Source organism: Xenopus laevis, chromosome 4S (genome assembly GCF_017654675.1).
Source record: "Xenopus laevis strain J_2021 chromosome 4S, Xenopus_laevis_v10.1, whole genome shotgun sequence".
Lineage (NCBI taxonomy): Eukaryota > Metazoa > Chordata > Amphibia > Anura > Pipidae > Xenopus > Xenopus laevis.
In genome coordinates, this window is record NC_054378.1 from 87118807 (window position 1) to 87133038 (window position 14232).

Genomic DNA, 14232 nt, shown 5'->3' on the forward strand with positions numbered 1-14232 from the left:
TGATAAAATTCATAGTCAACTAAATTAACTTCATTGTTACCCTGGTTCTCATGACGATGGATCACAATCTAAAAGTCTTGTTTAAAATAGCAGCGGCAACACATTTAAAAGGAACAGTTCAGTGTAAAAATAAAAACTGGATGAATAAATAGGCTGTGCAAAACATGTTTCTAATATAGTTAGTTGGCCAAAAATGTAATGTATAAAGGATGGAGTGACTGGATGTCTGATGTAATAGCCACTACTTCCTTCTCTAACTCTGAGTTAGTTAGTGACTTGAAGGGGGCCACATGGAACAAAACTGTTCAGTGAGTTTGCAATTGATCCTTAGGCAGATCTATTGCGAAAATGGAAATGTAATATAAACTTCAGCATACTGAAATAAGAAACTTTGTAAATACAATCAATTAAATATTCAACATTGTTTCTGAAATAATCAAGTTTATCTTCGCTATCCCTTTCTCAGCATCTGTTTCTCTTCATTCTGTCTTCATGCAGGAGTTGGGTGTCAGATAGTCATTGCCAGTTAGTTCCAATATAACTTATAGAGGGGTTTCCTTTCCTAGCAGATGTATTAGAGCTCTTTCAAATGACGGAACAAAATCTAACAAAATAACTGCCTTTTGCACAAATTCTGCATGTAGAGAGACATGATGTCTGGTGATTTAATTAGAGCAAGCTCTAATACATCTGCTAGGCAAAAGGAGCCCCCTATAAGATATATTGGATCACTCATCTGACACCAAATTCCTGCATGAAGACAGAATGAGGTGAAACAGATGCTGAGAGAGGAATAGTGAAGATGAACTTGAAAGTTTCTTATTTCAGTATGCTGAAGCTTATATTAAATTTTAATTTTTGTGATAGTTCCCCTTTAGCATGCAGGTTAGATTCAAAAGCAAACAGTTATGGCCCATGTGGCCTCCCCTCAAGGTAGTAACCAGTGGAAACTAAGAGAGCTGCAAAGCAGTAAGTATGGCTATTATGTTAAACATCCAGTCACTCCAGCCTTTATACATTACATTTTTGGCTAACTATATTGAAAACATTTTTTTATTTTGAACAGGCTATCTATTTACCCAGTTTTTATTTTTATACTGAACAATTCCTTGAAACCACAGCATTGTCTATTACACATATGCCACCCTGTCACAAAAACAAATAAAACAAACAAATGAAGAAGCAATAAATATTTAACATACCCGGATCCGTCTCATGGCTGCCACAATCTCAACTCTGCTGTTAGGTCGTTGGACATCCAAACTTCCAATATACTGTAAAACACAGACAGACATTATTTAATGTGCACAGGTGCAATTACAACACAGGCCTGTGAATGTTCTTTGCTCATCTTGCTGCTTCCATTGTTTCACTAAGGTAGTGATTTGTTTACACGGCACTTGGCTCCCGCAGCCGAAATTCAAGAAATACCAGGTTGGGTGACAATGATGGAGCATGGAGATGACATCACTGCTACAAAGCATATATGCATGTGTGTTTTTATTTGGGTAGTAATTCTCTGGTAGGCACTGCAAATATTCCTATGTTTATAATTTAACCGCATGGAATAACTACAGTTACCAGTGCAAATGAGTAAACAAGCCATTAGTACAAAGTTGTTGTATCCAGGCTGAAATGTAACTGTTTGCTACTGTGTTAATCCATAAGGGCAATGGTACACACCCACAGGGCATATTCAGGCATCTAGTGTCTGCAACTTTTCTTCGGACCAAAAAAAATATGGAGCCAAAAGAGAAGGTCTTATTGTCTCTCTCTGGTGCGTGTGGGGTAGGTAATAAACCTAAAATTGGCTACCTGTTATTTGACACAAAATGTGGGAACCATAATCATACTGTTTTCTTTTTTCTTGGCATTTTATACCTGATGAAAGCTTCCAAACCAGAAAATCACATTTTCCATAAATCTAACGGGACACTATAATGTATAAAATGTATTTCTGATTGAAAACAAAAATTTACGTTCAGTAGAAGCATTTTTGGAAAAACCAATTTAGTTAAATTGGACTTACAACTTACCAGCTTGTTACTTCTCTGTTAAATTGCAAAAAATTTAACCCTTTTATGCTTGGATACAAAAGCACAATCAGAGGATTAAGTCTTCTTCCTAGATTTTATAAAGCATCACTTTTGTGTTGGTCTATGATTGAGGTTGTAGCTATCTTTATACGGCTCCTGGCATGTTTTGACCAACTGCAGAAGATTCCTATTCATTTGCAAACACACTCCCTATACCAGTGGTCACTACGGAGGTCAGGTGGTGATGGTGACAGTTTCCAATCTGCTACATAAGAATGAAATAAATATTGCAAAATGAGAATAAGGAATAAAAGAATTACAATATTTTTGTAGGTTTTTCTTGCTGAGCAACCAGAGTTTTTGCCAGGAGATTGTTAGTACAAACGTTACTGTCTTGTACAGGTAAACAAACTTTTTATTGAATAAATTGTGCTACTGTAGGGCAGGGTTCCATGTAAGTCACATGGAATCGATTCCAAGTAAAGGTAGTGTAGAACAGTGGTACTCACTAACCAACTACAGTGATGTTGCGGTGCGTAATTCACTGGAAGGAAAGGTCAGAGCCTAAGGAAGTACAACAATGACTCAATGTCTCATGCAGGAAACCTAACTTCTCAAGGTCATATAAGAGTATGTGAACACAGCCTGTTTTGGGGCATTTATATTTGGCTAAAAAGAATTGACGGAAAATATGCAATTTAGGAAAAGGCACGCTTGCTAGATGCCAACATCAGAATTTGTTTGCTGCTTTAAATCGCAATTGTTTTTACAAATAACTTTAAAAGCACTAAAGAAAATGTTAATAAATGTATATCGGTAAGTTGCTTAAAATGATGGGTTTTTTATTGGGTAATTGTTTACCATATAGTACAGCTCTTCGGTAACCCGGTAACCTTGCTTCTGACACCGAAAAAAATGACAGTATTTTACATGTAAAAAGAGAATAATAATGTTTCCAAACATCTTTACCACAACTAGGATGCTCTTCCTCTAGATTATATCTAGTATAACAAGTAAGATGTTGTAGAACTCTACCATTATAACAGATGCAGAATTTCTGGGTAATTATACATTGTTTTATTCGTACCACAAGTCAGACTCCTGCATTGTTCTATTGCAGCCCTATAGGATATCCTGTTTCAATTGGTGCAGTGTGAGACTTCAGCTAATTCTATAAGCCATTTAAAACATTGCACTTATTAACATTATTTCGTCATCACTTTATAGACATTCTTAGCGGTAACATTCAAGCCTTTGCCTCCCCTACAGCACTTATGTTCATACCAGTTCTGGACTTTAATAGCCTTTCACCTCTGGCTGCTGAACTAAAAATGTACCCACAATACCTGGGTGATGGGCAACCTGATAGTTGAAGCATCAAACTAAACTGTGCCTTTATCATTCTTTATTTATCTGCAAAAACACAGGGTGTGAACAATCTTCCAGAATCAGCATGTCACTTTTTTATCATCAGAAGGAAGTTTACATCATACCCATTCTAATAAAATAAATTGATATTTTTCTGCAATAGGCATTTCGGAGATGTCGCTCTGAATCCAGACATATCTGGAGAGTGCAGGAGACAGTAGAATATGCAAACACAGGCTCTTGTAAAGAACTCCACAATGTGTCTGCTCTCACTATACAGCCCCCCTTTCAGGTGAAGTCTCCTTTTCCTTGACCTCCTGTACCCTGCACATACCAACCAGTCAAATGACCCCCAGAAACATGTTACTGTTTCAATGTTATTTCACTTCAATAAGAATCTGTACCTCATGTGGCTTTATTTGCTATTCACATAACCTTTGCTTTGATAACTTACCAACTGGCTTTTTACCGCACAAAACAAAGAATGTCTTGCCCTTCCCTATAGTGATCCACTGGCTAGACTTTGTAGTACCAAAGTTTATCTGTGGCAAATCTGCCATAAATAAGGCATAAAATGCTACTTTACATGAGTGAGAACTTCCAAGATGTCATGTGATTTACAGAAAGTTCCCTACACCATGTAAGTAATAAAATCCTTGTATCTCAACCAGCTCAAGACTAATTATGGCTCTTTAGACAAGGTTTTATTATTGTATACGCTACACCTGGCACCATGGGACGTTTACATGACTATATATGACCTCTAAGGTGGTTCAGAACACTCTCTCTACAACAACCATACCATGCTTTCCACCTTTCAATTTAATTAACAGACATTAAAAAAAATAATTTCCAGAAATCTGTAGGTACTTTTGTATGCTTTGTTTTTATAGTATTATCATCGGCCATCAATATTAATCTCCTATCTGTGATTTAAAAAAGGATGTGTCCTTAACACCAGACCAGTATGGTCTACCTTGATCCATATCATGGACTTTCATAGCGAGGTCACACGATGCGTTTTTTATGTTGCTGTCAAGAATAAATACCCCAATGAAACCACATATGCAATTGTGCTTTGATTGGAGTGTTTACTCTCGACAGCTCGTTTTTAAAATAATGTGATGAGTTCTTCTTTCTTTACATACAAAATGTAGCCAGACTGATCATCAATACGCATTGTGATTACGTCACCAGCAGATATGCCGCAAATACATATCTGTGCAATCCATCCAGAGAGTTTGGCTGCCATATTGAAAATATGCAGCGTATTTTAACAAAGTGAATTTTCAAACCTGCGGTTCCCATAGAGCTCAATAATATGGCATTTCCTAGGCATATTGGAGTTTCTCGTGGTGGATGTTGACCATCAAACGCCCAGCGGGAATTGCTATTGCGCTTATTCCATTATTTTCATTAGAGCTTAATTTTCTGCATATTTACGCTCAACCGCATGTTTTTAAAAAAATGCAACTTAAAAACAACCTTGCCCTCAGCCCAATATTGCACTACTGCATGATTCAGAGACTGCATTATTACCTGTAAGGCCAAAGTCATATTAAACCTATGCCTGCATTGTGTAGGTAGGCGGAGAGAAATAGATCAACTCCTAGATGCCACCACAAAAATGAACTTGTAAATCTATTAGTTTCTTGTTTCCTGTGCTCTGCACTCATTCCTCTGACTCTTGAAACCATAAAGCAGAAGATAGGTTTCAAGTTTGTTAATCAGCTGGCTTCTGCTACAAAGTTTGTGTCAGAACAAAGTGAACAAAGAAAATAAACAGCCAAACTGCTTTCAATAGCAACTGCATTTGCAAATAACTTGTAAACCTCTAAAACGGTTTAATTAACCTTTATTTGGGAGTTGGGTAAAATTGTATTTTCTTTAATTATGCAAAAAAAAACTGTAGATATCCCTCTAACTTTAATATTTGAATATTAGTGCTTGTTTATTTAACAATTTGCAGCTAGTAATTTCAGCATATGAGATTTCTACATGTTTGATCCCAACGATATCCCTTTTTTATTGCTCTATAAAGTTTCCAAAGAGCCCTGCAGGTTTACACAGAGTGACAAAGTATCCTTAGGTGACATGCGTGTGGCCTTGGGGAGACCCTACGGAAGGAAAGCTGAGCCAAGCTTTAGGAAACTGTAAAAAGCACTTTATTTTTCCAGTGTGGAGGCCAAAGGGACTACTTATTTGTTCTTAAGGTTTTTATATAGATGAAGGAACAAATCACTCAGTTATGAATCAGACCATGAAGAATTTATAAGCTGGTCTCCTGCTGACAATGCAAGACAGGCATATTTCCCAAATAAGCAGTATATTCAAATTACAACCCAGCCCTGGGGAGGTTTGAGAGTATCAAATCATATTAATATCAGAAGTACTAGGAAATGCAGCGCACAATAATATGCCTTGTTCTGAGAAAGCTACCAGGCACCTATTTGTTATGAAAGGACATCTAGCAAAAAACAAGGCCTGTCCCTGCACACATGAATCAAAATATATCAGAGTAAGGAGCATTACAGGCATACACTGGAACATGCCCAGCACTGATCTAGGGCAACAGGGAGCAGAACATAAAGGCAACATATCTGGCAGCACTTTCCACTGCCCCCAGAGGAGCTTAAAGTCTATAACAAACACACACAGACTGCAATTAATTTTATCAAGAGCCAAGTAATTTTATCAAGACCCCCAGCACTACTAGGAAGCACTCCTGTCCCGACAAGAGTTCTACAGCTTTCCCTGGTAATAAGATCACTGACGGTACATTTTCTATGGCGTTCCAATGATATTTCTGTGCAGAATAACCTTTGCACAGACATTCCACTTAACATGTGGCATAAAAGTAAATACTACAATATGTAAATAGGGCATATTTTCCTTTCGGCTGTTCCTTATCAATTCCTGTCTTGCCATAGAAAATTACAGCTTCCTGATAACTAAGTCAATCTATTCGTTGAGGTGGTAGAAAAATAGCCAAAGTCCTGTCATTATTATGTCACAACTTTGCTGTTTCTAAACCCCAATGCTGCAACATGTGCAGTTATAGAAAAGCAGTACTATAGTGAGTGGATGTGTTCCCCAAGCCACTAAATGAAATAAGTGGATTGTAACTACATTTAAATAAATAACAATCTTTGGGGTTTTGGTTTTTAATAATGGACCTTAAACTAGTAATGCCACGCTAGTTCACAAATGGCCCTTTCTGTCAGTTTGTATCCCTCCATATTGTTTACAATGACTTTTTTCATTGGCTCTCCATTTGGTATCGTTTTTCTAAATTATGCCTTTGACATTAATTTGTCTCATTCTGCCCCTTCTCATTTACCATTGGTAGGTTGCCAAATCTGTTAAGAGTATGATTACAATCTAATGTATAGTTTGGCCATATTTCAGAACTGAGCATTCACCGAGATTTACCAGCAAACTGACAATAACATTTAAACGGCTCCTCTGTAACAGCCTTGGGTAAAAGCAACTTATGTATCAAAGTGTAACAGATAGGAGAGTCCGTGATCAGGCTTGAAGAGCTGCTACTCAAAATTAAAATAAAAAGCCTTGTCCCGTTTACCCCTACTTTCAGATTCTTTACTACAGCCACATCTCTGTATGTGATCTTCTAATTCTCTATAGACAATGGGGTTAAATATACCATAAAAATGCAGTAAGGATTTGTCAACACATAAATAAAGAAAAGAAAACTTTGCAGGGAACAAAATTCCCCATCAATGCGTGGTAGTGCCCTGGATCCACCTGGTCATTACTTAGTTGTGCTAAAACCCTACCTACAAACCGCCTGAACCCTGCTAACTCCATACAAGCCTCCCCACTTTTCACAACCCTCAAATCAAATTTTTATCCATCTAGGCATCCCTAACTACTAAACTAGCCAGCCTACTAACTATACAACAAATACATCTGCTTAGCTGCTTTGGGAAATAATTTTTAAAATGAACATTTCTGAAACTCTCAGTGGAATTATCCTCACTATACTGAGTGAACTCATGGGCACCCCTAGGCCCGCTGCAGTTCATCACCCCTGTCCCCTCCCCTTAATTTGTGCACATGAGCAAATTTTCATCCCCAGGTCAGGAGCACTGGGGGTTGGCGCACAGGAAATTAAAAAAACGATTGTATTTCCCACTGATCCCCAGTTTTCTGAACCAATGTGGATGTGGTTGAGCAGCATGCCGCCCACTAAAATCATGCCACGATGGGCCCGGGCCTTGGTGGCCTTTCCAGAAATCCGGGCCTAAGTGAAAAGCAGACATGTTCTGTTCTGTACAAGTACACTAACTTATGTAAGTTAGTTCAGGTTTGACACTGCTACTTTACAGCTTTCTCACATATATGGCTGAAAGCACCAATATGATCAAAAGCACCTTCAAACAAGAAATCTGGGATCTGAGTATGAAACTGTACATATTCTGAGCTGTTGAGCCAAAATTGTGCATTGGTCACCCCAGCTAACCTTATACAAAATTTCAGGACCAGTTTTCCCCTTGCACCCATACGCTATACAAAGCTATTACCAGTCCCAGTTAGGGTTGCCACCTGGCCGGTAAAAATTATGGTTGATCCCAATGTTATTAATAAGGAAAAAATATAGGCCAGTATTTTTTTCCAGAAAAGGTGGCGACCCTAGTCCAAGTCCATATGACTCACTAACAGAATGAATGGGCTCATTTATTGGTTTCAGCTATACAAGATGTTTGTGCAATGACTTAAGACTAGCACAAAGCTAAACAATGTCAGTCTTTCTACAAGTGTTACATTACACTCAATATGTACCCTAACAATTACTGAGTAAATGAAGCCACTAAGAAACCTATGCCAACAGTAAAGCAGCACAAGCCATTGTTCCTCATTATAGTTCCAATAATCAGCATTCTTGAATTTTGTACAATGTGAAAATGATACATTGCTTTCAAAGCATTTCCCCTTACCATAAAATACTGCTGATTGAACATCTCCATCCATTACACAGCTTGCACTGATGTTGCTACTCTGAGAATCCTTCCTATTAACCTTGCCAGAACATGCTTATCTTCCGGACAGACCAGTAGAATAAAAAATCTCTTCCCCTTCTTATCTCACTTTCTGTTACTTCTTAGCAATATGCTTTGCTGGACTTTCCCATCAAGCTTCCAGCTCCCTACAACTTAATTCACTGCTCTGTACTGTGACTTCATTGTACAATAGGCTCTGGTTTTTCCCATCTATAAACATCTATATACGTTTAAAATAGGAAGCACTATCTCAAGCAATATTGTGTAAAATATACACCAATGACTTTATTTACCTTACCCTCATCTCACAACTTCAAATTAGCACTTAGCTGAATGACAGGTAATGAAGTCTGTATAAACAAACCCCCTCCCTTGGAGCGTTTATTATACAGGGAGTGAAATTGAAAGTTTGATTACTTGTGTTCTCTCCCTGCCATGCTTGCTCTTTCAAACAAAAGAGATAGGATCAAGTTTTTGCAATGTTGCATTTTTTTACTTTTAAGTGCAATCCCTATAAATGATAGGCATGTCAGCATCAATGTAATCAAAATGGGCAGAATGCATCTGCAACATAAGTACAATGTATACTGCCAATTTAAGATATATATATATATATATATATATATATATATATATATATATATATATATATATATATATATATATATAAAGACTATACTAATTCTCCTATAGTAATTAAAAAGACGCATTGTGTACTAGGTTGCAATGAAGTTTACTGATGACACAAGATAATTTTATGAGTAGGTCTGTAGAGCCAAAACCTATAACTGCAACTACTCATTCTAATAATGGAAATGTTGCAAGCAGGAAAATTTCCATGTTGTGCCAGTTTAGATATTACCAAGATAGTTTGTACGTTTCTCGCAGCAATGGGCTTGTCTAGAACTCTAAGTCTCACATACAATGAGAGAATGAAAATTCTGCAGTATTCTGCAGCAAACATCTATACCTGTACTTGAAGGCAAATAATGCCCTTTATCATCTATATTTTTATACAGAGGCCATATTGCATGGAACTCTTTTGGAAAAGTCAGTACTGCCTTGCAAATTCCCAGTGACATGTAAGGTAACTTCAAAGTCAGTACGTGGGTTATACAGAAATCTGGGGATGCTGCTAAACTCAGTCTTGCATTAATGATGAGTAGCTTATCAGTGTAGTAGGCATAAAGTACAGTTGGCATTTAGATTCCCTTAAAAAATTTTGACATAACTTTTTTTAAAAATGAAACAAACAATGCATCAATCAGATGTATACTTTAATCATCAGAACAGTAAATGTCACCTTCTGATTGGCTGCTATAGGTTACTAAAAATAGGCACATTTTCCACCTATCATTACTTCCTTATTAGTTTTTCTAACTAGAAACGGAGTCAGCCTTGTCCCTAATATTATCCCCTTATTTGGCATAGGACCACAATTAATACAGCAATGATCTAGCACCTCTATTACACAACATTGCATCTAAGCTGCACTACTAGCACTGCTACGTATAAATGATTTGGAAATGGAGCACAAACCAGTAACTTGCCCTTGGCAGGATATCTAGCTCCAAATTTGCTCTCCAGTTCTTCCTGATAGGCAATGTGTCATATCTCCCTTACAACACCATAAGTAGCAGGCTGATCATATCTACACACAATACAGCCAATGGTGCCCTTATGAGCACAACTTTGAGTAGGGGAGCAATGGTGCAAAACTGCACATTGAGGAAAAATGATGAGAAGCTGCTCATCCAGATGTTATTCTGTACCTCACTACTTGTATTCAGATCCTTTCCCTTTATAGATCAGCTTACTCTCAGTCTAGGTAACTACTTACCCCATAGGACCAGACTACTAACCCTGCAAATTCACCACGATGGGTACCCCAGCACTTTCCTAATACATTATTTAGACGCAGAAGCCTCCAGAGCCCCAAAACCTGCATTAGAACTGGAGAGCACCAGTAACTTAAGTCTGCTTTGGTCTGAGATGCCTTTCGGTCCCTGCTGTAGGCTGAGATGTCTGTAGCTCCCAGTTCAGGGACAGTGTCAGACTGGCCCACTGGAACACTAGGAAAACTCCCGGTGGGCCCAGATATCAGTGGGACCTCATGCTGCTAAACATTTGGCCTATTTCATGGTCATTCCCTATTTCTATGACAACAAAGAGGCTAAATAGATGGAATAATAGAATATAGTATGTAAAGAAAAGAGACTGGGAGAATAGAGGTTGAGGAGAGGAAGAATAATAGTAGAGTGGGTCCCTGGTCTAAGGCTTTTTGGTGGGCCCCTGGTGTTCCAGTCCGAAACTGTTCAGGGAGATGAACTATCTCACCCCCCTGACTCACTGGGGCTCATTTATAAACAGTGGGCAAATTTGCACCATGGCAGTAACCCATAGCAACCAATGAACTTTTTTCAGCTAACGGAAAGCAATCTTCTGATTGGTTGCCATGGGTTACTGCCCAAGTGCAAATTTGCCCAGTGTTAATAAATAAGCCCCACTGATCTATGTATGGATAATAATAGCGCAACTTGCGCACTTAGCGCTGTATTGACGAGAATAGATGGCAAAGAGAGGAGGGGGCAGCTGTAAATTAACAGGTATTCCGAGGAATTGAGGTGACTTGGCTATACTATAGGGAGGGAATAGAGCCCCTCAATCTGTGCCCTTTATTACAGAACAAACACCTGCTCCGGGTCCAACAGAAGCAGCGACTGTGCCGCTCTATGGAGCCAATGGCTCAGTCGCACAGACACAGGTACAGACACAGGTACAGACACAGGTACAATGGGCAGAGGGGGAAATCTACATTTGGGGCCACACAGTTCCAATGAGGAGACAGCGCTCACCTTGGCCTCGAAGCTGATGCCATGCTGGAAAGCCTCCTCATTGTGCATCGGGACCCGCAGGTCGTGGCCGTCGTCCACCAGGTTGTAGCGGCTTTTAGCCGGCATGTTGCGGAGCTTTCCCCGAGACAGAAGCCCAGGCAGGACAGGTAGAGCGAGCAGCGATCCCCCGACTACATCAGTCCCTCCTGCTGCTGCTGCTGGAAATGGGAGGATCCGGGAATGAGGAAGCGCGATCCTGTCGGTGGGAGGGAGTTAGACCGACTGGCCATTGCTACTGCTGCCGCCTGTGTGGGGAACTGACCCTCCAGCTATGAACTCACAGTGGTCCCTGTGTCCCGATACCGATACCTGCTGTACATCAGATGGACCCAGGGCACGGCCCAATGACACTTGTATTATTGTAATCATTATCCCAAGCTTGTACTATACATTGCTCTAGCATACCCTCCTCCTCCGTTTCAACGCTGCATGCTGGGAACTGTAGTTTTACAACATAAAGAGTAGCAGGTGGCAGATTCCTCCCCTGTGTGTCTGTCAGCAGCTGCTTCCCTCCCCTCATCTCTGAGTCGCGCTGGCTCCCTCCTCTTAGTTCCCTGCCTCTTCCTAAACCGGCTCCCTCTCTGCTCTCAGTTGTTCCCTCCCCTCATCTCGGCTCCCTCCCTGCTCTCTGTTCACTCTCTCCTGTCAGTCGCGCTGGCTCCCTCTCTGCTCTCAGTTCCCTCACCTTGGAGTCACGTCGGCCTGCTCCTTCCCTGGGGGGGTTGCCTAGGGCGCCCACCTGACCTGGCCCGGCCCTGATGACACTCATCTTATTCCATGACACTCATTTTATTCCCTGACACTCATCTTATTCTTTGACACACATTTTATTCCCTGACACTCATTTTATTCCATGACACTCATTTTATTCCTTGACACACATTTTATTCCCTGACACACATTTTATTCCCTGATACTCCGTGTCTTCCCTGACACTCATTTTATTCATTGACACACATTTTATTCCTTGATACTCAGTTTATTCCGACACTCATTTTATTCATTGACACACATTTTATTTATTGACATTCATTTTATTCATTGACACACATTTTATTCCCTGACACACATTTTATTCCCTGATACTCATTTTATTCCCTGACACACATTTTATTCCCTGACATTCATTTTATTCCCTGACACTCAGTTTATTCCCTGGCACTAATCTTATTTCCCCAACACTCAGTTTATTCCCTGACACTCATTTTATTCCCTGACACACATTTTATTCCCTGACACTCATTTTATTCTTTGACACACATTTTATTCCCTGACACTCATTTTATTCCATGACACTCATTTTATTCCCTGACACTCATTTTATTCCCTGACACTCATTTTATTCCCTGACACTCATCTTATTCCCTGACACACATTTTATTCCCTGACACTCATTTTATTCCATGACACTCATTTTATTCCTTGACACACATTTTATTCCCTGATACTCATTTTATTCCCTGACACACATTTTATTCCCTGACATTCATCGTATTCCCTGACATTCATTTTATCCCCTGACACTCAGTTTATTCCCTGGCACTAATCTTATTTCCCCAACACTCAGTTTATTCCCTGTCACTCATTTTATTCCCTGTCACTCATCTTATTCCCTGGCACTGAGTTTATTCCCTGACACTAATTTTATTTCCTGACATTCATTTTACTTCCTGGCACTCATCTTATTCCCTGACATTCAGTTTATTCCCTGACACTCATCTTATTCTCTGGCACTGAGTTTATTCCCTGACACTAATCTTATTCCCTGACACACATCTTATTCTTTGACACACATTTTATTCCCTGACACTCATTTTATTCCATGACACTCATTTTATTCCTTGACACACATTTTATTCCCTGATACTCCGTGTCTTCCCTGACACTCATTTTATTCATTGACACACATTTTATTCCTTGATACTCAGTTTATTCCGACACTCATTTTATTCATTGACACACATTTTATTCATTGACACACATTTTATTTATTGACATTCATTTTATTCACTGACACACATTTTATTCCCTGACATTCATCGTATTCCCTGACATTCATTTTATTCCCTAACACTCAGTTTATTCCCTGGCACTAATCTTATTTCCCCAACACTCAGTTTATTCCCTGACACTCAGTTTATTCCCTGTCACTCATTTTATTCCCTGACACACATTTTATTCCCTGACACTCATCTTATTCTTTGACAGACATTTTATTCCCTGACACTCATTTTATTCCATGACACTCATTTTATTCCCTGACACTCATTTTATTCCCTGACACTCATTTTATTCCCTGACACTCATCTTATTCCCTGACACACATTTTATTCCCTGACACTCATTTTATTCCATTACACTCATTTTATTCCTTGACACATTTTATTCCCTGACACACATTTTATTCCCTGATACTCCGTGTCTTCCCTGACACTCATTTTATTCATTGACACACATTTTATTCCTTGATACTCAGTTTATTCCGACACTCATTTTATTCATTGACACTCATTTTATTCATTGACACACATTTTATTCCCTGACTCACATTTTATTCCCTGATACTCATTTTATTCCCTGACACACATTTTATTCCCTGACACTCATCGTATTCCCTGACATTCATTTTATTCCCTGACACTCAGTTTATTCCCTGGCACTAATCTTATTTCCCCAACACTCAGTTTATTCCCTGACACTCAGTTTATTCCCTGTCACTCATTTTATTCCCTGTCACTCATTTTATTCCCTGGCACTGAGTTTATTCCCTGACACTAATTTTATTTCCTGACATTCATTTTACTTCCTGGCACTCATCTTATTCCCTGACATTCAGTTTATTCCCTGACACTCATCTTATTCTCTGGCACTGAGTTTATTCCCTGACACTCAGTTTATTCCCTCGCACTAATC

The 14232-nt window shown here is 39.1% G+C and overlaps 1 protein-coding gene across 2 annotated transcripts in view; it reads right to left on the minus strand.

The window, feature by feature from the left end:
* The window catches only part of nos1ap.S (nitric oxide synthase 1 adaptor protein S homeolog), a 44541-nt gene extending 32607 nt beyond the window's left edge, over positions 1 to 11934 (minus strand). Inside the window, exons 1-2 of one of the 2 annotated variants that reach the window (XM_018261062.2) lie at positions 11281 to 11928; positions 1203 to 1274 (exon numbers count right to left, since the gene is read on the minus strand). In XM_018261062.2, the coding sequence (XP_018116551.1) occupies positions 1203 to 1274; positions 11281 to 11385 (177 nt within the window). In that variant the 5' untranslated portion in view covers positions 11386 to 11928. Of the gene's footprint in view, positions 1 to 1202; positions 1275 to 11280 lie in introns of both variants that reach the window. The other variant, XM_018261065.2, reaches the window with a different exon arrangement.
* Positions 11935 to 14232: the final 2298 nt, after the last annotated feature.